This window comes from Etheostoma spectabile, unplaced genomic scaffold, assembly GCF_008692095.1.
Source record: "Etheostoma spectabile isolate EspeVRDwgs_2016 unplaced genomic scaffold, UIUC_Espe_1.0 scaffold00002903, whole genome shotgun sequence".
NCBI lineage: Eukaryota > Metazoa > Chordata > Actinopteri > Perciformes > Percidae > Etheostoma > Etheostoma spectabile.
This window is the reverse complement of record NW_022602965.1, coordinates 10,683-36,870: the sequence shown is the minus strand read 5'-3', so window position 1 is coordinate 36,870 and position 26,188 is coordinate 10,683. Positions and strand designations below refer to the sequence as shown.

The following is a 26,188-nucleotide window of genomic DNA, read 5'->3' as shown; positions in this document are numbered from 1 at the left end:
GGGAACCTTCCATGCCATGCATGATTTCAAACCATGATGTCTTAGTGTATTACCAACAGTAACCTTGGAAACGGTGGTCCCAGCTCTTTTCAGGTCTTTGACCAGCTTCTCCCGTGTAGTTCTGGGCTGATTTCTCACCTTTCTTAGGATCATTGAGACCCCACGAGGTGAGATCTTGCATGGAGCCCCAGTCCGAGGGAGATTGACAGTCATGTTTAGCTTCTTCCATTTTCTAATGATTTCACCAAGCTGCTTGGCAATTTCCCCGTAGCCCTTTCCAGCATTGTGGAGGTGGACAATTTTGTCTCTAGTGTCTTTGGACAGCTCTTTGGTCTTGGCCATGTTAGTAGTTGGATTCTTACTGATTGTATGGGGTGGACAGGTGTATTTATGTATGGGGTGGACAGGTGTCTTTATGCAGCTACCGACCTCAAACAGGTGCATCTAATTTAGGAAAATAAATGGAGTGGAGGTGGACATTTTGAAGGCAGACTAACAAGTCTTTGAGGGTCAGAATTATAGCTGATAGACAGGTATTTAAATACTTATTTGCAGCTGTATTATACAAATAGTTAAAAAATCATACATTGTGATATCTGGATTTTTTTATTTTTTTTTTATTTATTGTGTCTCTCACAGTGGACATGCACCTACGATGACAATTTCAGACCCCTCCATGATTTCTAAGTGGGAGAACTTGCAACATAGCAGAGTGTTCAAATACTTACTTTCCTTACTGTGGAAGCCTAAATGGATCACTTTAAGCAACGCTTCAAGCAGAGTGGAGGTACAGTATTTATGCATGTTACATTTAATGTTTACTGCCAAACTGTAGAGTGACATAAGATCATTCCCACCCTACGACAATGCAATTTAAAACACCAAAAGTCAAAATATCTGCACAAAAACACACACACAGGAAGGGGAAATGCAGGACATTTAATTCATTGACCTGTCAGATAATTGGACTGAGGGCTTATTACAGTGGTGTAGTCTAATGTATTTTAGTGGGTATACTATATTGTGTGAATATACTGTATATTGGCCAGAATTTGTCTTTAGGGGAGAGGGGAGACCTATCAGAGTGGGGGTCTGGGGATCTTTCCCCTAGGAAGTTTTGAGCATCAACAACTTGATATGTTATGCACAAATTTACGGTGGAAATGCCTTTATTTAGCTTATGTGAAGAAGAAAAACACGGATGACAATTCAAAATATATCAAAAACATAATGGAAAGTATGTTATGCATCTTTCGTTATTTTGAAGTGTGTGCATATGGAAGTCCTGGAGCTTTCTTGGTATACCTGCGTATCACGTAGATTACACCACTTGCTTATCTGTCTAATTTAATCCAAATGCTTTGTTGTCTAATATATGAGGATTTCAATTCATGCAAGGTGTATTTGAGGACTATGAAAAGTACTCTATGAATATCATGTAATATTATTTGTATGTACTACTTAATTATAATTAGTCTGTTTCTCAGGTGTGCACATTTTCCAGAGGGTGGCTGGCTGTGAGTGGGATGATGAGACTGGAGAGGTCAGTGGTTTTTGCAGTTTTTATGATGGAGAAGACTTCCTAGCATTCGACCTGAAGACGGAGACATGGATCGCCCTGAAACCAAATCACCAAACTGAGATGGGATGCTGAGAAATCTAAAAAATAAACACCATTAGTGATTTTCCTCACTAAGATGGATCCTGAATGGCAAGATCTCTGCTGAGAAAAGAATCCCTTTTCCTCACAGTGGGGTTACATAACAGTAAGTGCATCTGGTTCCTTGTAAGTATTTTGGGGAACTATTGTTCTGGTAACAAATGCTACCATCAGCAAAACAAGAAACAGTCGGCCTGTGGGCACGTCTTCTTCTCTCTTCTCATCCCAGTGACGTTCCAATGACAAAGTTTAAGTGGTAAACCTAAGGGAACTGAAGCCTCAGTGACGTGAGAACAGAGACACTTCCTCCTTGAAGAAAAAACACACATATTAAACATCTGAACCGTCTCGGTCCTCTGACACGTCTTTATCAGAACAAGATGAAGAAGTTTCTGTTGTTGCTTCTCTTCTGTCACGTCTCATCTCCAGGTAAGACCACATTTTAATTATTTGCTTTACTTTCCACTCAGCTCTGCGTTTTGTTCCTGTGTAGCTCTGGAACTCAGCTGGATGTATACTGACTCTATAAACCTTGTTTGTCCTGCAGTAAAACACTCAGTTAAGATTTTCATCACTGCATCTTCTGGAGTCCCAAACCTCCCAGAGTTTGTGGCTAGTGGAGAGGTGGATGATCTTCTGGTGGCTTACTGCGACACCAACAAAAAGATACTAGAACCCAAACAGGACTGGGTGAAAACATTTTTAGAAAAACATCCTCAGCTTTGGGAAATATGCACAGCACTGTGTTTTGAGATTCAGCCTAACCTTTTCAAAGCCGAGATGGATAACTTGAAGCAGAGCTTCAACCAAACTGGAGGTAATACTTCACTGTTTACTGCTAAACTGTTCTACATCTTCATTTTATATTAAATCGATTCCAAACTCATCTCCACTTTGAGATAATAAAATTCAAAACATCAATACATAATATCTTCGTATACACTGGAAGAGGAAAAGCAGTAATACAAGACATCCTTTATTTCCTTCATTGACCTGTCAGATAACGAGACTGAGGGCTCTGTCTGTTTGTATAATTGTTAAAATATTAAATAACTAAGATTTGATACAATCTGGAATATTTGGAGTTAACTTTACCAGCCTGTCTAGGCTTAAAGTTTTTGTCATGTAATTATTAAATATTTTGTTAACAAAAAACTTTCATTGCACAAAATCAGACTTATAAATTCAAAGTCTTTATTAGTGATTAATTACGAAATAAGACTTTTTATAACATGTAAGGTTTGTGGTCAAACATCTGAGACAATGTGCTCTTAGATCAGGGAAACCCGGCTGTTTCCCATCATGCACTGGAGTTTTGCAGTTGGTGGAGAGCAACTAACTGACTCTCAAAACTGACAGGCAGCTGGACCACTTCACCCTGTTGTTGTAATCCAAGAAGTAAAAGTTTTATTAGTAGTAGTAGTAGTAGTAGTAGTATGCATTATTGTAATGACAGTCTCTGTCTCTCAGGTGTCCACATTCTCCAGAGCATCGCTGGCAGTGAGTGGGACGATGAGACTGGAGAGGTCAATGGTTTTATGCAGTTAGGTTATGATGGAGAAGACTTCTTAGCATTGGACCTGAAGACATTGACATGGATCTCTCCGAAACCAGAAGCTGTCATCATCAAACAAAGAAGGGATGCTAACATATCTAGAATAAAATACATTGAGATTCTCCTCACTGAGATATTTCCAGAATGGCTGAAGGTGTTTGTGGTCTACGGCAAGAGCTCTCTGCTGAGAAAAGGTAGAATCCCATTTCCTGATGTAGTTTCATGAACACAACAGTGTTCCTCCAGTCTGCTCAGACTGACCTGCCATTTTATTATCACTCCAATCAGTCTGACATCACCTTCTTTTTGGTTGTTTTCTGTGGTGGTAAGATTTGATCTAGCCCTCCTCAATCAGTAGAGACCCACAAGTTAGAGTGCTCTGACATTACTTTCTATCAATAGCCAATGATCACCAGTGCACAGTTAGCATACGGTGAGTAAGTTGAACTGCATTGACAGGTGGTCTGTCAGTTGGTCCGTTTGTCCTTCAGCTTGTTACAGACTCACTGGATGGCTGTAAAATACTGTACATATATTCACGGTCCCCAGAGAATCGATTGTAAAAACTTTGAACCTCTGACTTTTCAGCTAACGCCGTCATCAGGTCAAATCCTTCTGTTTATCCAGTAATTTGATTCATGACCAAATACCTGCAAAACTAATGACATTCTCTTCACACGGCTTCACACTCTTAGTGTTGTGGTTTGAGGTTTATTTACTTATTTATTTTATTTGAATTAACACCTTCTGTTAACAATTCCACATTGTCTTTTCTTCATTTTTCTTTTTCCATTGTTTTCTTTCCATTCACATTTGATGTGTGTCCGTGTGTGCCCGTGTCCAGAGGTTCCCTCAGTGTCTCTCCTCCAGAAGTCTCCGTCCTCTCCAGTCAGCTGCCACGCTACAGGTTTCTACCCTGACAGAGCCATGATGTTCTGGAGGAAAGATGGAGAGGAGCTTCATGAGGACGTGGACCTCGGAGAGATCCTCCCCAACCACGATGGATCCTTCCAGATGAGTGTAGACCTGGACCTTTCATCAGTCCCAGCTGAAGACTGGAGGAGGTACGACTGTGTGTTTCATCTCTCTGGTGTGGAGGACGAAATCGTCACCAAACTGGACAAAGCAGAGATCAGGACCAACAGAGGTGAGACTGGAATAGGAAGTAACTGAAAGATGTGTTTAGTTTTACTTCATGATTTATTGATTTTTCACCTTTCTGATGCTCTGTTTGATATCTGTGGCCATACTACCACATAGACACAAAACCTGAACTCCCAGTTAGCGGTCTAGCTCCTTCAGTCTTTATTTCAGAAACACATCTGTACAGTTGACTGCTGTCTTAAGACTGATGCCAACTAAACCATTTCCCAGAGCAGTTAACCGCTAACCAACAGCTCCCTCCATTTTTTACTGCGAGTCAGCACTATCATCAGAGATGGCAAAAGTACTCACTTTCCGTACTCCAGTAGTTTTGTTAAACAATACTCGAATAAAAGTAACAAAGTACAGGCTTTTAAAGTATAAAAGTAACCTTGCAAATGACAACCATTTTTTAGAATGCAAGCTGAGAAACTCGTGGACATGGGAAAAGGCTCTTCATTCTTGATATACCATTATACTACATTTTAAATGGATATCTGCCAATTGGCCTACAACATCATATATATGATTATTGTGACAGACTGGGACTCCAGGTTAATAAGATTCTGACTGAGCAGCAAAATATAAATTCAGTTGTGATTCTGTGAGAATTCACAGATCCAGTTTCTATTTTTTAACATTTAAATGAATCTACATGTATGTGTGTGGCCTTAAATCTTGCTTCTGAAAAGAAAATAAAGGATAAAATATGAATGACTAAACTGACATTAATTAAGAAGTTCCCTATATTTATATATATTTAGAATTATGCAGCACATTGGCCAGGAGTCATTCTTGATTCATAGTCTACTATCTCAAACATCTCTCTTAGAGAAGTACAAGGATGACTGGGAATCTGTTGAGTTGTAGTTATGCATCAAGTGCAACAAATTTACTTACTTTAAATGTGCCAGAAGTATAGACAGATACAACAACAGGCTGATGAATGAACTGACAGCATAAGTTGTAGGACTACAGTTCTCAAGGACACACACACACACACACACACACACACACACACACACACACACACACACACACACACACACCACACACACACACACACACAATCTCAACTGATTATCCTCCGGACAGCTAGTTGCTTTTTTACGGAGGCCCCCTGGGGTCAGCTGAGAAAAACTAAACTAAACCAAGAGCACGGAGGTTTAACAAACTGTGCGGATGGATTTATAATCTTAATAAACATGAGCAAAGTAGGAAAGATATTCACAGATTCAAACTTCTGGGATCAATTACTCTACAGCTAAATGACATTAAATCACAAATAACTCGTCTTTCCTACTGTGGTGAGGTTAACAATGAGCTATAAACACACTTTTATCAAAACGAGTCGTCCTCCAACCTGGAGAAATAAGACTGGTCTCTAGCAGCAGCCGTCGGTGCTTAGACTATAAACTAAAACTTAGACACAAATATCTGTTAATTTAATGATTAAATAAGGTAGTGTCTCCAAACTTACTTTTAACTGTAAGTGCTGTAGTCAAACTAGGAGGAGACAAGTTATAATTAAGGTAATAAGGTAAGGTAATATATACATACATATAGAATATCAATTCAATTTCAATTCAATTTATTTATAGTATCAATTCATAACAAGAGTTATCTCGAGACACTTTACAGATAGAGTAGGTCTAGACTACACTCCAGAATTTACAAGGACCTACTATATCGTTCCTATGCTCATTTTTAGATTTCCTTTTCTCAGCTGACCCCCGCTGGGCTCCGTACTTTTTCTTTTCTCTCACTTTGTGTGGCGCTCGCAGTGTGAGGCGCGTGTCCACGCTATTCTCCGACATGCACCCACAATCACTCCTGATAGACGAGCTTTAGTACAAAACTAAAGTAACGAGTCAGTAAAATGTAAGGAGTAGAAAGTACAGATATTTGTTAAAATGTAAGGAGTAGAAAGTACAGATATTTGTTAAAATGTAAGGAGTAAATGTAAAAAGTTGCCACAAAAATAAATAGTAAAGTAAAAATATATCCAAGTACATTTTTCAAAGTATTTGTACTTCGTTACTTCCCATCTCTGACTATTATTATGGTTTGGCTAACAAGTACAAATATGTCGCTCACTAAAGTGAGGTGTGTTTTTGTTGGATTGGCTTTTGGCTTTTGATTTATGGAATAAGTTAGTCATTTTTTAGTTTTTAAACCAATGCACTCCATCCTTTGCCGGACCAACCAACATGTAATTGGTTCATAAATAATGTGTGTACAGATGTTGATAAATAAATAGATAGATCTGTTCAATACTACTTTGTCTATATTGTTGTAAACGTTGTTTTTTGTTCAACAGAGAAGCTTTCTGAAAGGAAATTTCACATCTCTGCTGGAGTGGTTTGCTCTGTTGTTCTTGCTGTTGTCGTCCTCGTTGCTAGATTCAATCGTTACAAAAATAAGAAAGGTGAGTTACTAAAGAACTGCAAGATTTCCTATTTTTTACTATAAATTAAAAAGTTAAAACAAACTATTGTAAAGCAACCAACAGAGACTGTAGCATGCATGATGATAAATGTAATGTAAATGTAATGGTGAAGAGTAGAAGGGTAAAATATAGGTATTTAACATTAGTAGAAGAATGATTAATAGAAGAGATCAAATTCAGTGGGAAAAGGTGACAAATGTTCATTATCATTTATGTTAAAGCTTTAGTGCGTAACCTTTTGACATTAATGAACCTCTGTTACATCCAAGCCGTTGTCAAATGAGTTGCTACAAAGCTAATGAAGTCTATCAGCTCCTCACAACTCTCTCTCTGGATTTGTCAGTATGACTATGTTCAGAAGACTGTGGCGTCCGTTACGCAAAAACTTGAGTGACGATAATGACCTCTTCTGAAGAGTCCGTGTTCTTTTAATCCTCCGTGTCCTCCTTGGCCGATAGTGTTTTTGTTATTACTTAAAATTCCTCATTGGGGACGACAGAAACTACGCACTACAGCTTTAATTTGCAACTGTGACAGCTGAAATGATTTGTTGTCTCTTCTTCTTTCAGCCCAACTCCCTCCACAATGTGAGTAGAACTTGTTTTTATTCTATTGTCTCTGGTCTGATGTGCTGTTACCAGGATGTGTTACTGCAAAACAGACTTCAGTAAAGACATGGAGATTATAAATTAGTTAATTATTTACTCACTCAGAGATTTCTCCCCTTACAGAGAGACCAAAACAATGACTGTTTGACATGGACTTACTGTAGAAGGTAGTACTAAACAACATGAAGTACTAGAAATAATGGGATATTTGTGTGACAGCAATAGCAGAGTACGTTTTCTTGCGTGGATTGTGGAAATGGCGGAAGTTGAAAGTATAACTTCACTATCCTTTCTTCAAATAGAGAGAATTGGCAAAATATAAATGACCAATAAAATGAAATAAAGACTGAAAGGGGAAGTTTAAGTTTCTTTTTATTTCATACATGTAGCACCTTAAAAGCTAACGTGTTTGCATCAAAGTGCTTCATAAAGACAAACGGATGTATAGAAGCATATATAAAAAGCTCTCTGGGTTGGAGGCTGCTGGTTGCACATGTCCCATTCAGGTTGTGGAGTCAGCTCATTGATCCTGACAGATGGAGCATGTGTCTTGGTTCTGGATCAAACATCAGATGCTAAACCTGTTTCAGAGGCTGGAAGTACTGAACACCGTTTGGTGGATGTGCAGAGTTAATGTGAACGACCAGCCTCTGGACAGGCTGCATCATCCTCTGTTTCTGAAAGGCAGCTCAGTAACGGTGTGTTCTTCCTTACAGCTCCTGACAACAGCTCTGAGCTCTCTGAGAGACTCAATCCAGAGACCTGATTAACACACACATCCTGCACACTGAGTTACTTCAGAAGAGACGGTAAGCAGTAAATGCTTTGACGTGGACTATGATCATCTCCAGTTAAACACCTGAAATGATGAGCTTCCTACAACAAACCTTTACATTAAAGCTACATTGTGTGAGAATTTCTCACCATCGAGGGGTGAAATTGTATATGACAACCTACTAAATATTACTCTATAGCCCCTCCCATTCCAAGTGCATTTTAACTTTACGGGGGCCATATTATTCTAGTAAGTATTCTAAGTAGTATGACTTCGACAGTGAATGATCCTTCCAGTGTAATACTAGTTTTACGTTATTGTGGTACCCAATCAGGTTCCCATACATATGCAACCCAGTGTTAGTAAAGTATCAGTGCTATTGTCATTCTGTATATTGTACGAGATTAATAGTTTAAGGCAATGTTTACAGCGTAGCAGAGAAGCAATGGAGGTTTGTGTGTTTAATATATCTCTCTAAGCAGTATGAACAATGTCAATGAAATCCAAATGATTAGTTCTAGCTGTAGCTGGTCTGTGTTACATGACGTGAGTTGTCTGCCAGGGAAATGACAACACATGATTACATTTATCTTACAGGGTAGGCTAGACAATCCTTTTTCATCATTGACCCGAGGAAAAGTTTCCTAGATTTCGATCTAGCGTTATGTACAACCATGCTATAGTTAACCAAGCAAGTAGCAACTATAAAACAAATTTACACAAAAAGGCAGAATTACCATTAGAGAAGAAAGAAGGAAACTTTGGTGTCTCTTTTAAAATCCTTGCCCCTATATGAGCTCTTTCCATCTTGGAAAAGCCACTCCAATGTTAACGTTGGACTTGTTGCTTTGCCTGTCACATTGTCGTTTTAATTCTTTTTTTAACTTCCTTAGCGATTCCGTTACACGTCCTAGAGAATTGGCGTGATCCTCCATAACAACAGGCTTTCAAACCTGCCGGCAGATTACTTGTAGTCGTGAGTAATCTTCTCCTCCTCCCTGGCCTTCGTCACAGTGCCACTGAGTGTAAAAGCGCAAAATGCGGAGATATGTCCCTCTTTGGCTAATGTATTTTAAAATTCAAGCGACTCGCTCGTACGTATTCTGAATGATTCTGAATGGTAGATTCTACACTTACGAGAATACTTTGATTGGTTGAAGTACTTACACATGAATGAGCACATATTTGTAAAAGAGCAAAAGGGTTTTTGCTAAGAATCAATTCAAAAAGTTACACAATGGAGTTTTAAAGACCCTAAAAAACTTGCTTTCAACAACTATAACATGAAACAAGCAAAAAAGAAAATACTTTAATTTTCTTCATTAGTAGTTTGTCGCTATGTGGAATTGAACATCTTAATGGTGAAAGATATGTTTGTGTGTGTGATTAACATCCTTCCTGTATTATAGGTTTGTATACTCAAACATTCAGTTCATATACTATATAACTCTATATAACTCTATTTGTACTCTATCTAGATATGCATATAGTTTGAGTCTTATAGATAAACTACTGTAACATGTATGGAACCATCCCAATGTAGAAGGGGTAAATAAAATGTCCTCTCTGGTGTTTGACAACTTGACATCAACATCCTGATTATTTAGCTTAATTACAAGAAAAACGTTGTGTAAATATTCTGATTATATATTTATTTTAAAGTGTGGTTTTGGTCTTTAAGAATCTCAGCCAACACTCAGATGTTTGATATTCTTATATTTTGTATTTTATTTTAGTAATATTGATGTGAAATAAAATGACTCTTACATTTAAAATGCATCATTCAGTTTTTTTCTGTTGTCAGAGTAAGAAAGTGTGAACACGTCAAACTCAGATTTATAAGATTTTAAACTTTATTAGTCAAACGTAGAAGACAGAAGATGTTTTCTGGACTCAGCGTCTGATCTTTCAGTTCACTAAACCTTTGTTCCAACCCAGGTCTCTGTAGGGAAAAGGAAGCAGCACAGAGGCCGTTAGAGTCTGACAGGACACTTATTTATTACAGGAGCAAGAACTAAATGAAAGGGAACTCATAACTAGCTTCATGTTGTGTTACATGATACAATGTGTTTTGGACTTTAGCAGCAGACAAGCACAAGCAGAGAGCTTTAGTGGAAGCAGGCAGGAACAGGTAACAGAGACTCTGATAGACCAGAACATGTCTAAAATCCCTTTAGGTCAGAGTGAAGTCCTTGTTCACCAGTAAGGAGTCATTCACAGGGGAACACACCTCATACTGCAGGTCATTGGCGCTGATTTTATGTTTTCCTCCGTGGGTGCTCACGGGTGCATTAATAAAAAAAATTAATCAAATATGTTGGCATTTCTGAACCAAAGGAAATGGATAGCAGCCAACACCAACACACACACACACACACACACACACACACCAACACACACACACCTATTATGCCATTAACTCAATAATAAAGCTGTCTTTCAACTCAGGACAGCACCACTTCTCACAAATACAGATAGGATAGGAGATGAGAAGTTTAACTGACACGTAACACACTGACAGCGACATAACCACTCACACTGTGACAGACGCTCCACTTAGCTCCAACTACAATGTTTAATTTTAAATGAATGTAACCTTCTGGCATACGTGGGTGCTCAGTATTTTCAGTAGTCTATGCTGCAGGTGAAACATTTACATTTCATAAACCAGGAAACAACTTTGGAATGAAGATGAGTTGAGCTTTCCAGCTCTACTTCTTTATTTAAGAACAAGATGTATTTATATATCCTGCTCCTCTTGTTTAATGTTTAATCTCCAGGTAAAATGCCTTTGCCAGTTCCTGTAGAGCTGGATAATATAACACAACCTTGTTCTGTTACTCTGAGTGACACATTAATTTTACATGTGTTGGATGTTTGTGTGTTTATGAACATCCTTCAAACAAAATATACATAAAATAACTTTAAATGTGTATTTCATACATTTAATATGAAACGTAGTAAACGTGTTGTGATGTGTGAAATGAAGTAAAGTTTTTTTCAGGAATTCCTTCATGAGGTGTGGCCTGAGAGTGAGTTACTGGCCTCATCGTGTTCTTTGTTTAAGACACTTTTGAATTGAATAATCCTTAAAGTATTAATAGGGCTTTGATAAACTCTCTTACTGATTTAGGAATATTGACAACCAGTTATCCAACAGAATGATCTGCTGAAACCTGTGTGTCTGACAGTGAAACACTCCATCAGGCTTTCTTCACTGCTTCTTCTCGAGTCATAAAGAAAGAATCCATTCATTAAACCAGATCTAAAATGCTTGTTTATATAGGTTCAAATGGGAATTAGGGGCTTCATCGTTTTGTATTTGATAAAAGGATTTGAAACTTAACAATAAAGCGATATATTTGTGAGGATGAAGGAACACTGCAATCCAGATCTTCCATTTGAGTTGGTTTAGTGAGGAGTGAGTGTCTTTCCTTCTGTCTCCACTAGAGAGCATCAGACCTCTGAGCTGAGTCAGCTGTGAGAGAAGTGAGCAGAGAAACCAGCTGCTAGAACACCAGCACCAGCTCCAGCATGTCAACGGGTTTCCTCACGTTCATTTTTCAAATACAACACCATTTTTTCTGCAATCTGAACAACTTTTAAGAAAATGTGTTTCTATCATTCTATCATCTATTATTTATATTTTCTGATAACAATTACTTAATTTGTACATATTATTCATGGTCACTGGTGAATACAACTTATTATGGTTACCTACTTTTGCTTTATAGCTTTATAACTATAATTACATATTCAATTTAATTTTAAAGTCACTTACTTACACTGCAATATTGTTTTTTTGTACTATGGCAACCGCACTTTACAAAACCTTTATTAGACGCCACTTTACTTCAGTCTACCTTCTGCACATTGTCTATTGTTTGCCTGTCTTTCTTGTGTTTACTTGTTTGTTTTTGTTTTTTTGCTGTTATTGTTGAGAATGCTACTGTAACTAAGGAATTCCCCCGCTGTGGGATCAATAAAGTATTATCTTATCTTATCTTATCTTGATATTAGGATTTAGAACAATTTAAGATAAACTCTAATGGGTACAGATCTGGAAATCTATTGGGGTCTCCCCGCGCAGTGGTTTGAGGGCGGCAGTAGAACCAGAGGACTGCTGGTTCAAGTCCCCCTTACGGGGTGTGGACTAGTAGCTGGAGAGATGCCAGTTCACCTCCTGGCCACTGCCCCAAGGGGCTCTTGAGCAAGGCACTGAAACCTCCCCAACTGCTCAGGGTGCCAGTCCAGCACCCACAGCTCAGTCACTCTGACATCTCCAGAGTGGAAATTGTAATCCCCCCCACTGGGGATCAGTAAAGAGTGTAAATTATTAAATGATTTAAAATTTGTTATTAAAAAAAACATAATACATTTTTATAACATTTAATTAAAAATTTAACTATTTGGTCGGTCGGTCGATCGAGGTCTGTCCCAGGGACCTTTCTTAACGTGTCTTGGGAAAGGTCCCTGGGACCAAAAATGCAGAGGTGGAAAGATTGAGCGGCAATCTTCTTTCTTTTTGAAATGGATCTTTGGAGGATAACATTCCCTGCAACACAAAGGAGACAAAGCACGTGCTGTGTGCATGTTACTCATCTTGTACAGATTTTATTTTGCAAACATTACTCAAGCTGCGTTGACAGAAATCACGCTCCAAATGGTGTTTGTCCCATTCTTCCTGTCTGTCCCTCCAGCAACATTCCCACTTCCTCAAACCCGTTCTTCCCGGTTGTCTACCTATCCACCAGATGCCCTCTGACTTTTACTCCCATCCCAGTCCCCTTACTCCCACATCCAGCCACTCCCTTCTGTCCTGCAACAACCCCTTTCCCTCCAGTCACCTGAACTTCCTCGCCCACCTGCTCACCTGTTCCCACTTTCCTCTTCAGCCCTGAGGAGATTTAGCTGTCTCTGTCCTGCTCACTCTTAACCATATATGCTTTGTTGTTTCTTGCTATTGCTTTCAAGCCTCTGTTACCTGGACCTGTCGCCTGCCTGCACCCCTCCCTGTCCATTCCTGCTACCTCTGGACTCTTTACTATCTCTGTTTGGACTGGCCAGTATGCTTATGTGCACCTTAACCATCAATCCCTAAACTGTCTCCGGGCTGTCCAGTTGTCTGCATTGGGTCTTACTCCTCACCCTCACCCATGGCAGTGTTCAACGCTGGTGGAGTAATTCAGCCCTTTTTTTATTCCTGATTTATTGGTGTTTCAAAATTAGGACTAGAATCAGAAGTGAGGAAGGAAACACATATTAAGTTGACTGTAAAAGTCCTGCAGTGGATTCAGCTAATATTTTGTTTAAAGTTTTTAAAGATTAAGGACTAAAAAGTACATTTAACAACAACAGCAAAGCAGAGATTAGGACCAACTTGTTTACAACTAGATCAGAAATGATCAAATCTTATTGTTACCTCTGAGAAGGCACGGACGTTTACCCACTGAGGTTGCCGAGGTCTGGAATCACCAAACTGAGAAATCTAAAAAATAAACACCATGAGTGATTTTCCTCACTAAAGTGGATCCTGAATGGCAAGATCTCTGCTGAGAGAAGGTAGAATCAAAATTCCTCACAGGGACTGCATAACAGTAAGTGCTTTGGGGAACAAGTGATCTGGGGGGGGAATGCTGCCATCAGAACCAGTGGTTGCAAAGGGACTTATCTCTAAAGGCCGAGTGTTACTCACCAAGGCTGAGGAGATATCCCGGCTCACATACGCAGCTCTCTCTTTACACCTGGACAGGAACATTTGTAAAGATATTGATAGAAATTACTTAATCTGGAAAAATCCTATCCATTATATTAAAAAAAAGTGTTGTCATGAATAATTATGAATCTGGTGGGCTCAACTTTTTGGACTTCAATACTCTAAATAATACTTTTAAGATTAATTGGGCTAAGTATTTTCTTAAAAACCCTGTCTGAATCTGGAATTTTATTCCCCACTATATATTCTCTCTCTTCGGTGGTCTGGGCTTTATTTTGAACTGTAGCTATAATGTAGACAGACTCCCTGTAAAACTGTCCACCTTCCACAAGCAGGTCCTTTTAGCATGGTGTCTAATTATATAACCATAACTTCTCACCTCCCAGATACCTAATCTGGAATAACAGATTTATTAAATAAAAACAAACCACTCTTCTTTGAGGATTGGGTCCTTAATCAGATTCTGCTGGTGGATCAGCTGTTTAATGGAGATGGGCATCTTTTCACTTACAGTGAGTTTCTATCAACATATAACATTCCTGTTACGCCGAGAGAATTCACCATTGTATTTGACACCATTCCATCAGACACAATGATGCTTTTCAGATATGCTGGTAGACATCCTCCTACTACTGTCCCCCCCCCCCCCCCCCTGTGGCTGAATCACCAGCTGGAAAAATCTGTTTTTCCCAACTTCCTTGAAATAATAAGAACATCCGTGCTTTATTTCAGAAAGAAATTGTTTCTATTCCAAATGTTACATTTTATTGGAACTGATTTGATAATGACATTGACTGGAAAAAGATTTGGATGATTCCTCACAAATACTTATAGTAAACAAGGTGAAAGAAGTATCATTTAGAATAATTCAGATACTACCCTGCGAGTCATTACATGCTAAAATTTAAAAGAGACATCAATACAAACTGTTCTTTCTGTGAAGATCTCCCAGAAACTGTTTTTCACCTTTTTTGGTATTGTTCACACACCAGAAGATTTTGGCAAAACCTCAGCAGATTCATCATTGACCATATCTACAGTGGTGTGAAAAAGTGTTTGCCCCCTTCCTCATTTCCTGTTCCTTTGCATGTTTGTCACACTTAAGTGTTTCGGAACATCAAACCAATTTAAACAATAGTCAAGGACAACACAAGTAAACACAAAATGACATTTGTAAATGAAGGTGTTTATTATTAAAGGTGAAAAAAAATCCTAACCATCATGGCCCTGTGTGAAAAAGTGATTGCCCCCCTTGTTAAAACATACTATAACTGTGGTTGTCCACACCTGAGTTCAATTTCTCTAGCCACACCCAGGCCTGATTATTGCCACACCTGTTCACAATCAAGGCATCACTTAAATAGGAGCTGCTTGACACAGTAAGGTCCACCAGAAGATCCTTAAAAGCTACACATCATGCCGAGACCCAAAGAAATTCAGGAACAATTGAGAAAGAAAGTAATTAAGATCTATCAGTCTGGAAAGGGTTATAAAGCCATTTCCAAAGCTTTGGGAATCCAGCGAACCACAGTGAGAGCCATTATCCACAAATGGCAAAGACATGGAACAGTGGTGAACCTTCCCAGGAGTGGCCGGCCGCCCAAAATTACCCCAAGAGCTCACAAAAGACCCCACAACAACGTCCAAAGAACTGCAGGCCTCACTTGCCTCAGTTAAGGTCAGCGTTCATGCCTCCACCATCAGGAAAAGACTGGGCAAAAAGGGCCTGCATGGCAGAGTTCCAAGGAGAAAACCACTACTGAGCAAAAAGAACATCAAAGCTCGTCTCAATTTCTCCACAACACATCTTGATGATCCCCAAGACTTTTGGGACAACATTCTGTGGACCGATGAGGCAAAAGTGGAACTCTTTGGAAGGTGTGTGTCCAAGTATATCTGGCGTAGAAGGAACACTGCATTTCATAAAAAGAACATTATACCAACAGTAAAATATGGTGGTGGTAGTGTGATGGTCTGGGGCTGTTTTGCTGCTTCAAGACCTGGAAGACTTGCCGTGATAAAAGGAACTATGAATTCTGCTGTCTACCAAGAGATCCTGAAGGAGAATGTCCGACCATCTGTTCGTGTACTCAAGCTGAAACGAACTTGGGTTCTGCAGCAGGACAATGATCCTAAACACACCAGCAAGTCCACCACCGAATGGCTGAAGAAAAACAAAATGAAGACTTTGGAGTGGCCTAGCCAAAGTCCTGACCTGAATCCTATTGAGATGTTGTGGTATGACCTTTAAAAAGGCCGTTCATGCTCGAAAACCCTCTAATGTAACTGAATTAGGACAATCTGCAAAGATGAGTGGCCCAAAATTCCTCCAGGACGCTGTAAAAGCCTCATTGCACGTTATCGCAAACGCTTGGTTGCAGTTGTTGTTGTTGCTAAGGGTGGCCCAACCAGTTATTAGGTTTAGGGGGCAATCACTTTTTCACACCGGGCCATGATGGTTTGGATTTTTTTTCACCTTTAATAATAAACACCTTCATTTACAAATTGCATTTTGTGTTTACTTGTGTTGTTCTTGACTATTGTTTAAATTGGTTTGATGTTCCGAAACACTTAAGTGTGACAAACATACAAAGGAACAGGAAATGAGGAAGGGGGCAAACACTTTTTCACACCACTGTATAAACACTTTGTCTTATTGTGGGAGAATGTTGTATTTTGTTTTTTATAGAACTCCAAGTAAAAAAATGTTTTATAAATGTACTAATTCTTTTGGCAAAGTTTCATATTCATAAATGTAAATTCAGCACTAAAAAAATTGACTTTTGTACCTTATCTCCATGACGTTGTGCTTTATATACATCTGACTTTGGTCTCCAACAAGAAGACAGTTAAACTGTCAGCACGTGTCCTCGTCTCTGTAAAGCCTTTAAGCTTCCCCTGGCTAAACTGGATTGTATTCTGTTTAACTCTGTATGTTTATATGTTAATTTGTATACTTTTGTATGTCATTTGTGTAATGTTTCCTATTTTTGCAATAAGGACAAAAAAAAACTGCAAGAGCCAGTCGGACCCAGAGCATGCTGGGAAACACTCTCAGCTGAATTAACAGCTGATTGGTTCACAATCAACCGAAAATGATGACGTTTTATTTAAACTTTTTATTTGTTTTTGAAAGGGGGGGATTTTAACCGCTATTTGTCTGTTTTAAAGTCATATTCTATACAGAACACACGTTGTGTGGCTGATAGTGATGTTTAGAAGTCAGAAAGACTAAATCTGTTCAGATCACTGATCATCTCCAGTCTGTTGTTAATTAAAATCAGCAACAGATTGCGATAGAGAGCTACTCTGTCATAATTAAACCAGTTGATATGTGGGTCTGATTGTATTTCATTAAATCTGAATCGCACCACAGTGTTTCTGTCACTTGCTATCCAGCCTGAAAGCTGCTGGAGTCGGATGGAAACTTTCCGACTGCAGCTTTCTGTCCCCCCCACCCCGCTGCCACCCACCGCCTGCTCTCGTCCATTTTCCAGGCGAGGCGCAGTTCGTCTCGAACGGGCCTGTCCCTCCTCAGAGAAAAATCCCAGAAGACAAAACATCTGAACCGTCTCCGTCCTCGGACACGTCTTTATCAGAACAAGATGAAGAAGTTTCTGTTGTTGCTTCTCTTCTGTCACGTCTCATCTCCAGGTAAGATCACATTTTAATTATTTTCTTTACTTTCCACTCAGCTCTGCGTTTTGTTCCTGTGTAGCTCTGGAACTCAGCTGGAGTTAAGTTTCACTTTTACTTTGAGACTATCATGTCTTAGATTAACTGAATTATAATAGTGTCATCGTATTTATGATAAAGTATCTGTCTATTTATACTGAATCTATAAACCTTGTTTGTCCTGCAGTGAAACACTCACTCAAGTTTTTCTCCACTGCATCTTCTGGAATCCCAAACCTCCCAGAGTTTGTGGTTACTGGAGAGGTGGATGATCATCCAGTGGGTTACTGCCACACCAACAAAAAGATACTAGAACCCAAACAGGACTGTGTGAAAACATTTTTAGAAAGCAATCCTCAGCTTTGGGAAATGTTCACAACACAGTGTTTTAAGGTTCAGCCTACCTTCTTCAAAGCCGTGATGGATAACATGACGCACAGCTTCAACCAAACTGGAGGTAATACTTCACTGTTTACTGCTAAACTGTTCTACATCTTCATTTTATATTAAAGTGACCCAAACTCATCTCCACTTTGAGATAATGAAACTCATAACATCAAAACATAATATCTTCACATACACTGGAAGAGGTAAAGCAGTAATACAAGACATCCTTTATTTCCTTCATTGACCTGTCAGATAACGAGACTGAGGGCTCTGTCTGTTTGTATAATTGTTAAAATATTAAATAACTAAGATTTGATGCTGTCTGGAATATTTGGAATTAACTTTACCAGCCTGTCTAGGCTTAAAGTTTTCGTCATGTAATTATTAAATATTTTGTTAACAAAACTTTAGTCGCACAAAATCAGACTAATAAATTCAAAGTCTTTATTAGTAATTAATTATGAAATAATAATTTTTATAACATGTAAGGTTTGTGGTCAAACATCTGAGACAATGTGCTTTTGGATCAGGGGAAACCCAGCTGTTTCCCATCATGCACTGGAGTTTTTCAGTCGGTGGAGAGCAACTAACTGACTCTAGAAACTTCAGCTGACCCACTTCACCCTGTTGTTGTAATCCAAGGAGTAAAAGTTATATTATTATTATTAGTAGTAGTATGCATTATTGTAATGACAGTCTCTGTCTCTCAGGTGTCCACATTCTCCAGAGGATTACTGGCTGTGAGTGGGACAATGAGACTGGAGAGGTCAATGGTTTTAATCAGTATGGTTATGATGGAGAAGACTTCATATCATTGGACCTGAAGACATTGACATGGATCGCTCTGAAACCAGAAGCTGACATCATCAAACAAAGATGGGATGCTGACATAGCTAGAATAAAATTAATTGAGATTCGCCTCACTGAGATTTATCTGGGATGGCTGAAGATGAATGTGGACTACGGCAAGAGCTATCTGCTGAGAAAAGGTAGAATCCCATTTCCTGATGTAGTTTCATGAACACAACAGTGTTCCTCCAGTCTGCTCAGACTGACCTGCCATTTTATTATCACTCCAATCAGTCTGACATCACCTTCTTTTTGGCTGTTTTCTGTGGTGGTAAGATTTGATCTAGCCCTCCTCAATCAGTAGAGACCCACAAGTTAGAGTGCTCTGACATTACTTTCTATCAATAGCCAATGATCGCCACTGTACAGTTAGCATGGAGAATCAATTGTAAAAACTTTCAACCTCTGACTTTTCAGCTAACGCCATCATCAGGTCAAATCTCTCTGTTTAGCCAGTAATTTAATTTATGACCAAATACCTGCAAAACTAATGACATTTGCTCAGCCTCAGCTACATAATCTTTTTATAAGTTGATTTCAGTGTATTCTCTCTCTCTCTCTCTCTCTCTCTCTGCAGAGCGTCCCTCAGTGTCTCTCCTCCAGAAGTCTCCGTCCTCTCCAGTCAGCTGCCACGCTACAGGTTTCTACCCTGACAGAGCCATGATGTTCTGGAGGAAAGATGGAGAGGAGCTTCATGAGGACGTGGACCTCGGAGAGATCCTCCCCAACCACGATGGATCCTTCCAGATGAGTGTAGACCTGGACCTTTCATCAGTCCCAGCTGAAGACTGGAGGAGGTACGACTGTGTGTTTCAGCTCTCTGGTGTGGAGGACGACATCGTCACCAAACTGGACAAAGCAGAGATCAGGACCAACAGAGGTGAGACTGGAATAGGAAGTGACCAAAAGATGTGTTTAGTTTACTTCAGTTGTCCTGAAGTTTATGATTTATTGATTTATTGATTTTTCACCTTTCTGATGCTCTGTGTAAGCCTTCTGTTTGATATCTGTGGCCATACTACCACATACACACAAAGGGCCTAAACCAGCACTTAGCAGTCTAGCTCCTTCAGCCTTTATTTCAGAAACACATCTGTACAGTTGACTGCTGTCTTAAGACTGATGCCAACTAAACCATTACAGCTTCATCTATTTTTACTCTGTTCCTCCGAGTCAGCACTATCATGATGGTTTGGCACAAATATATGTTGCTCACCAAAGTGAGGCTCTAACAGAGGTGTGTTTTTGTTGAACTAGCTTTTGGTTCATTATGGAATAAGTCAGTCACTTTTTAGTTTTTGATTCTAAACCAATGCACACAATCCGTTGCAGGACAAACCAACATGCAAATATTTCATAAGTCCTGTGTGTACAGTAGGAATGATAAACAGAGGAATGTCCTTCTGTTCTAACCTGGTTGTAGACCTGGTTGTAGACATGTTGTTGTTATTTGTTGAACAGAGAATCCTTCAGACAGGACCATTCCCATCACTGCTGCAGTGGCTGTTCTTGCTGTCGTCCTCGCCGCTGCCACTGGATTCATTTTTTACAAAAGAAAGAAAGGTGAGAGAGGAGAATGGGAAAGTTATCAGGCCTACTTTTGGATTTGTAGTTTACAAAAAGAAGAAAAGTGAAAGACCAAAGGAGAAAAATAATTTTCTCATTTACTTTCAACATGCAACCAGCAGAGAGACTGTAGCAGGATGATGATGATGATGATGATGATGATGATGATGATGATGAATATAAAAGGTGAAGAGGATAGGATTTATTAAACATAAGTAGGAGCATGAGTAGGAGAGGATCAGATTTGATGGGGAAAAGGTGACAAATGATGTTCTGGCATTTCCAACTGTGACAGCTGAAATGATTTGTCGTCTCATCTTGTTTCAGCCCAACTCCCTCCACCATGTGAGTAGAACTTGTTTTTATTCTATTGTCTCTGGTCTGATGTGCTGTTACCAGGATGGGTTACTGCAAAACAGACTTCAGTAAAGACATGGAGATTATAAATTAGTTAATTATTTACTCACTCAGGGGTTTCTTCCCTAACAGAGAGACCAAATACAATGACTATTTGACATGACCTGGACTTACTGTAGATGGGAGTACTAAATAATATTTAATAAATAAAATGGAATTAAATTAAAAGGAATACAAAACCAGATTTGCAAAATAATTAGATGTTTGTGTAACAGCAATAAAAGATTATATATATATATGTATGTGTATATATATATATATATATATATATATATATATATATATATATGCAATTTAAAGTTAACATTATGTTAAGTTTCTGTTTTTATATAGCACTTTAAAAGCAAACAAGAGCTTCACAAAGACAAACATATGTAAAGAAGCATATATAAAGAGCTCTCTGGGTTGGAGGCTGCTGGTTGCACATGTCCCATTCAGGTTGTGGAGTCAGCTCATTGATTCTGACAGATGGAGCATGTGTCTTGGTTCTGGATCAAACATCAGATGCTAAACCTGTTTCAGAGGCTGGAAGTACTGAACACCTTTTGGTGGATGTGCAGAGTTAATGTGAACGACCAGCCTCTGGACAGGCTGCATCCTCCTCTGTTTCTGAAAGGCAGCTCAGTAACGGTGTGTTCTTCCTTACAGCTCCTGACAACATCTGTATGAACTCTCTGGCAAGGGGCTTAAACTTCTGAGATACAAACCCCTCCTGCACACTGAGTTGCTTCAGAAGAGACGGTAAGCAGTAAATGCTGTGACGTGGACTATGATCATCTCCAGTTAAACACCTGAAATTATGAGCTTCCTACAACAAACCTTTATATTAAAGCTACATTGTGTGAGAATCTTTCACCATCTAGCGGTGAAATTATATATGACAACATATTAAATATTACTCCCCAGCGACTCGCTCGTATGTATTCTTAATGGTAGATTCTACTGTGTTATGTCATTACACAGCCTTGTTCTGTTACTCTGAGGGACTCATTCATTAAGTTTACATGTGTTGGATGTTTGTTTGTTAATTAACAACCTTTAAACAAAAAAAACATAAAGTAACTTTAAATGTGTATTTCATTTTAATACGAAACGTAGTAAACATGTCTTGTGTTGTGAGGTGTGAAATGAAGTAAAGTGCTTTTTCAGGAATACTCTCATGAGGTGTGGCCTGAGAGTGAGTTACTGGCCTCATCGTGTTCTTTGTTTAAGACACTTTTGAATTGAATAATCCTTAAAGTATTAATAGGGCTGTTATTAACTCGTTTACTGCTTTAGGATTTGACAACCAGTTATCCAACAGAATGATCTGCTAAAACCTGTGTGTCCCACAGTGAAACACTCCATCAGGCTTTTTTTGCTTCTTCTGGAATCCCAAACTAGTTACAGGAAACAGCTGGAACTACAATAATGCATTGATTATAATTTGGACTGAAAATTTAAAATTTTGGATCAATCATACTGCATACATTATGAAGTCAAATATTAAATAAAATGAAAACTAAATCCAGGTTCTTTTGAATTTCTTACTGTCTCTTAAGTCTTAACGGCTTAGATTAAGAGGATACAATCAATATTTGAAACTATTTTGCATCATAAGTATGCATTAACAAAACTTGTTTAACCCAACATTATGATATTAAGTGATAGGACCTGTCAGAAAGTCACAGGATACGTCAAAATGGCCAGGTGTAAATTCATGAATCATATTTAAATGTTTCTGCATGATGTGATGATCTGATAAGCATCGCTGAGGTAACATCTGGAAAGAACCGATGCTGGTGTCCTTTGGAGAGGGATCACTACAGCAGCTACCAACTAAAGTCATAAAAAAAAGAAACCATTCGTTAAACCACTTCTAAAATACTTGTGTATATAGGTTCAAATGGGGATCATAGGATTTATTGTGTTTTTGTATTTGATGAATTTGCATAAGTTCATCAGACCTGAAACATAACAATAACTAGATTAAAACATACTTTTTTTTAGTTATGTGTGAGTATGAAGGAACACTGCAATCCAGATCTTCCATTGTTGGTTTAGTGAGTAGTGAGTGTCTTTCCTTCTGTCTCCACTAGAGAGCATCAGACCTCTGAGCTGAGTCAGCTGTGAGAGAAGTGAGCAGAGAAACCAGCTGCTAGAACACCAGCACCAGCTCCAGCATGTCAACGGGTTTCCTCACGTTCATTTTTCAAATATAACAGAATTTTTTTCTGCAATCTGTACAACTTTTAAGTAAATGTGTTTCCATTATGCTATTGATATTAGGATGTAGAACAATTTAAGATAAACTCTAATGGTTACAGATCTGGAAATCCATTGAGGTCTCCCCGCACCGTTCGGATCCTGCCGACAGTGGTTTGAGGGTGGCAGTAGAACCGGAGGACTGCTGGTTCAAGTCCCCCTCAGTTCACCTCCTGGCCACTGCCCCAAGGGGCTCTTGAGCAAGGCACTGAAACCTCCCCAACTGCTCAGGGCGCCAGTGTTGTGGGTTGGGGTTTTTGTTTGGGGGTTATTTTCCCGTTTGGCCTTCCCTGTGTTTTCGTCCCGGTTTTCTCCCTAGTCTGGTGTCATAGATTCTGTCTTGTGTTTCCCTGTGTGTTTGTTATGCTTCTGCTTTATTTTGGTAGTCAGCTTCCTGTCTTGTCTTGTCTTGTTTAGTCTAGCTTTACTTTATTTGTCTGATTGTCCTGCCCCGCCCTAATGTGATCCACCTGACGTCTCACCTGTTCCCCATTACCTCGTTACCTCTTGTATTTAACCCCAGTGTTTCCTTTGTCTCTTGTCGGATCATTCTGTTTGTTCGCCTGTCAGCACGTCGCTTTGTCCCTGAGTTTGTTCCTGTTTCCCTGGTCCTGGTGATTATACGTTTTGCCTTTTTGGATGTTTGCTTTTTGCCTTGTATTCTGGGTGGTTAGTTTCGTTGAGGCTTATTTTGTGTTTTTTGGACAATAAACTCCTGGTTACCAACCACCTGCCTGCCTGCTGTCCTCATCTCTGCATTTGGGTCCAATCCCCACTCCTCCATAACAGCCAGTCCAGCACCCACAGCTCAGTCACTCTGACGTCTCTCCAGAGTGGAAATTGTAATCCCCCCCACTGGGGATCAGTAAAGAGAGTAAATTATTAAACGATTTAAAATTAGTTATTAAAAAAAACATGATACCTTTTTATATCAATTAATAAACATTTACCATTTGGTCGGTTGGTCGATCGAGGTTTTTCCCAAGGACCTTTCTTAACGTGTCTTGGGAAAGGTCCCACAAAGGAGACAAAGCATGTGCTGTGTACATGTTGCTCATCTTGTAGAGATTTTATTATGCAAACATTACTCAAGCAGGAGTTGACAGAAATCACGCTCCAAATGGTGTTTGTCCCATTCTTCCTGTCTGTCCCTCCAGCAACATTCCCACTTCCTCAAACCCGTTCTTCAGGGTTGTCTCCCTATCCACCAGATGCCCTCTGACCTTACTCCCATCCCAGTCCCTTTACTCCCACATCCAGCCATTCGCTCCAGTCACTAAACAACTTTCCCTCCAGTCTCCTGAACTTCCTCGCCCACCTGCTCACCTGTTCCCACTTTCCTCTTCAGCCCTGAGGAGATTCAGCTGTCTCTGTCCTGCTCACTCTTGACCATAGATGCTTTGTTGTTTCTTGCTTTTGCTTTCAAGCCTCTGTTACCTGGACCTGTTGCCTGCCTGCACCCCTCCCTCTCCATTCCTGCTACCTCTGGACTCTTTACTGTCTCTGTTTGGACTGCGTACACAATCACAATCAATCCCTGCATGAAAACATCATTTTATTTTTTAACATTAATATGAGTTCCCCCAGCCTGCCTATGGTTCCCCAGTGGCTAGAAATGGCAATAGGTGTAAACTGAACCCTGGGTATCCTGCTCTGCCATTGAGAAAATGAAAGCTCAGATGGGCCGATCTTGATTCTTGCACCTTATGAGGTCATAAGGGGCAAGGTTACTTCCCCTTTCTCTGCTTTTTACCGCCCAGAGAATTTGGCCCACCCATGAGAGAGAGACACCATTGATTTCAAACAGTTGGTCAAGGCCACACACCCCCTCAACCTCGCCCCCCCCCCCCCCTCCTCCTCAAAAGCTACAGACTCAGAAATGGCACATACTAAGGAAAGCTCATTTTGGGACTGGCTCTATTGGATGTGATTCTGTTACCAAGGCTGAATTTTGGGAAAGATACTTCAGATATAGTATTAGGGACCACTAAGGTCTATATAAAAGAGACTTCAGATACAGTATTAGGGGACCACTAAGGTCTGTATAAAAGAGACTTCAGATACAGTATTAGGGGACCACTAAGGTCTATATAAAAGAGACTTCAGATACAGTATTAGGGGACCACTAAGGTCGATATAAAAGAGACTTCAGATCCAGTGTTAGGGGACCACTAAGGTCTTTATAAAAGAGATTTCAGATCCAGTATTAGGGGACCACTAAGGTCTATATAAAAGAGACTTCAGATACAGTATTAGGGGACCACTAAGGTCTATATAAAAGAGACTTCAGATCCAGTATTAGGGGACCACTAAGGTCTATATACAAGAGACTTCAGATCCAGTATTAGGGGACCACTAAGGTCTATATAAAAGAGACTTCAGATACAGTATTAGGGGACCACTAAGGTCTATATAAAAGAGACTTCAGATCCAGTATTATGGGACCACTAAGGTCTATATAAAAGCATCCAAAAAGCACCATGTCATTAGACCTTTAAATCGGCCCCATTGGTGTTTCAAATTCTCATCTTAATTGTCTGCAGTTGCGCTCTGCTTGTTATCTACATGGCATAAAGATAATTAGTTCATCATGGTGAGGCTGTATCTGTGGGGGCTCTCTATTTTTCAGAGAAGACACCGAGGTTCCCAACCTCTTTATTTGAACTGGCTGCTTTCTGGTCTTTTGGTCTTTGTAACCTCCGTCTGCTTTAGAGTCCTGCTGCCTCTGAAGACCGGTTCAAGTAGATGAAAAGTTAGACATTCATTCTGGTTTTGAGGCATTATTTTTTTCCCACTATATTTATTCTTAAAAGAGAAACCATATACAAAAAAATGGAGACCTAGCCTGGATCGCAGCATCTGAATGTCCTGTTCTTTCTTTTTTTTAAAGTTTTTTTAGCAAAAGGTTTATACTTTAGGTCTAGCTCCAAAGCAAAGTGCTGGCCAAATACTAAAAAGCAATAAATGTTTTATCCATTTCATACTTTGAAAAGCCACATCTTCACTGGGATGACAGATGCCACACGCACTCCCAGACAGACAGACAGAAATTTGAATCAATCAATATCCTTGTCATTGAGTAAAGTCTACTTCAAGTTCACACGTTCTCTGAGGCGTCTGCAGCCGGCTGCTCATTTTGTCCGA

At 39.4% G+C, this 26,188-nt stretch overlaps 2 protein-coding genes and 1 long non-coding RNA gene across 9 annotated transcripts; 2 read left to right on the top strand and 1 right to left on the bottom strand.

Annotated features, from left to right (window-relative positions):
- The first annotated feature begins 742 nt into the window (after positions 1-742).
- On the top strand, positions 743-23,050 carry LOC116676239 (major histocompatibility complex class I-related gene protein). 4 transcript variants are annotated; one of them, XM_032507494.1, is made up of 7 exons: positions 17,469-17,560; positions 17,769-18,038; positions 18,679-18,957; positions 19,395-19,697; positions 20,279-20,380; positions 20,711-20,728; positions 21,449-21,639. In XM_032507494.1, exons 1-7 carry the CDS (start codon positions 17,512-17,514, stop codon positions 21,496-21,498), a joined length of 1,071 nt encoding a protein of 356 aa, XP_032363385.1. In that variant the 5' UTR covers positions 17,469-17,511; the 3' UTR covers positions 21,499-21,639. The 4 variants fall into 4 exon arrangements, with proteins under 4 accessions (XP_032363389.1, XP_032363385.1, XP_032363386.1 ...); XM_032507498.1 differs by lacking the exons at positions 17,469-17,560; positions 17,769-18,038 and adding an exon at positions 743-787; XM_032507495.1 differs by lacking the exon at positions 20,711-20,728 and having other exon boundaries at positions 17,470-17,560.
- Positions 1,564-9,139, bottom strand: LOC116676240 (uncharacterized). The gene is made up of 3 exons (XR_004328617.1): positions 9,129-9,139; positions 7,186-7,192; positions 1,564-1,618 (listed from the first exon to the last, which is right to left on the bottom strand). It is a non-coding gene; the product is annotated as an uncharacterized LOC116676240 (long non-coding RNA).
- On the top strand, positions 1,992-13,599 carry LOC116676238 (major histocompatibility complex class I-related gene protein). 4 transcript variants are annotated; one of them, XM_032507490.1, is made up of 7 exons: positions 1,992-2,089; positions 2,208-2,477; positions 3,131-3,409; positions 4,060-4,362; positions 6,679-6,786; positions 7,377-7,394; positions 8,132-8,322. In XM_032507490.1, the coding sequence occupies exons 1-7, from the start codon at positions 2,041-2,043 to the stop codon at positions 8,179-8,181; spliced, it is 1,077 nt and encodes a 358-aa protein (XP_032363381.1). In that variant the 5' UTR covers positions 1,992-2,040; the 3' UTR covers positions 8,182-8,322. The 4 variants fall into 4 exon arrangements, with proteins under 4 accessions (XP_032363381.1, XP_032363382.1, XP_032363383.1 ...); XM_032507491.1 differs by lacking the exon at positions 7,377-7,394 and having other exon boundaries at positions 1,993-2,089; XM_032507492.1 differs by lacking the exon at positions 6,679-6,786 and having other exon boundaries at positions 1,994-2,089.
- Positions 23,051-26,188: the final 3,138 nt, after the last annotated feature.

What these genes read in the sequence shown, in the direction of transcription:
- LOC116676238 (XM_032507490.1), top strand. Translation starts at nt 2,041, where the DNA reads ATGAAGAAGTTTCTGTTGTTGCTTCTCTTCTGTCACGTCTCATCTCCA. An exon ending in CTGTCACGTCTCATCTCCAG is followed by an intron (nt 2,090 to 2,207) that starts GTAAGACCACAT and finishes TTTGTCCTGCAG; the next exon opens with TAAAACACTCAGTTAAGATT. An exon ending in GAGCTCTCTGCTGAGAAAAG is followed by an intron (nt 3,410 to 4,059) that starts GTAGAATCCCAT and finishes GCCCGTGTCCAG; the next exon opens with AGGTTCCCTCAGTGTCTCTC.
- LOC116676239 (XM_032507494.1), top strand. Translation starts at nt 17,512, where the DNA reads ATGAAGAAGTTTCTGTTGTTGCTTCTCTTCTGTCACGTCTCATCTCCA. An exon ending in CTGTCACGTCTCATCTCCAG is followed by an intron (nt 17,561 to 17,768) that starts GTAAGATCACAT and finishes TTTGTCCTGCAG; the next exon opens with TGAAACACTCACTCAAGTTT. An exon ending in CAGCTTCAACCAAACTGGAG is followed by an intron (nt 18,039 to 18,678) that starts GTAATACTTCAC and finishes TCTGTCTCTCAG; the next exon opens with GTGTCCACATTCTCCAGAGG.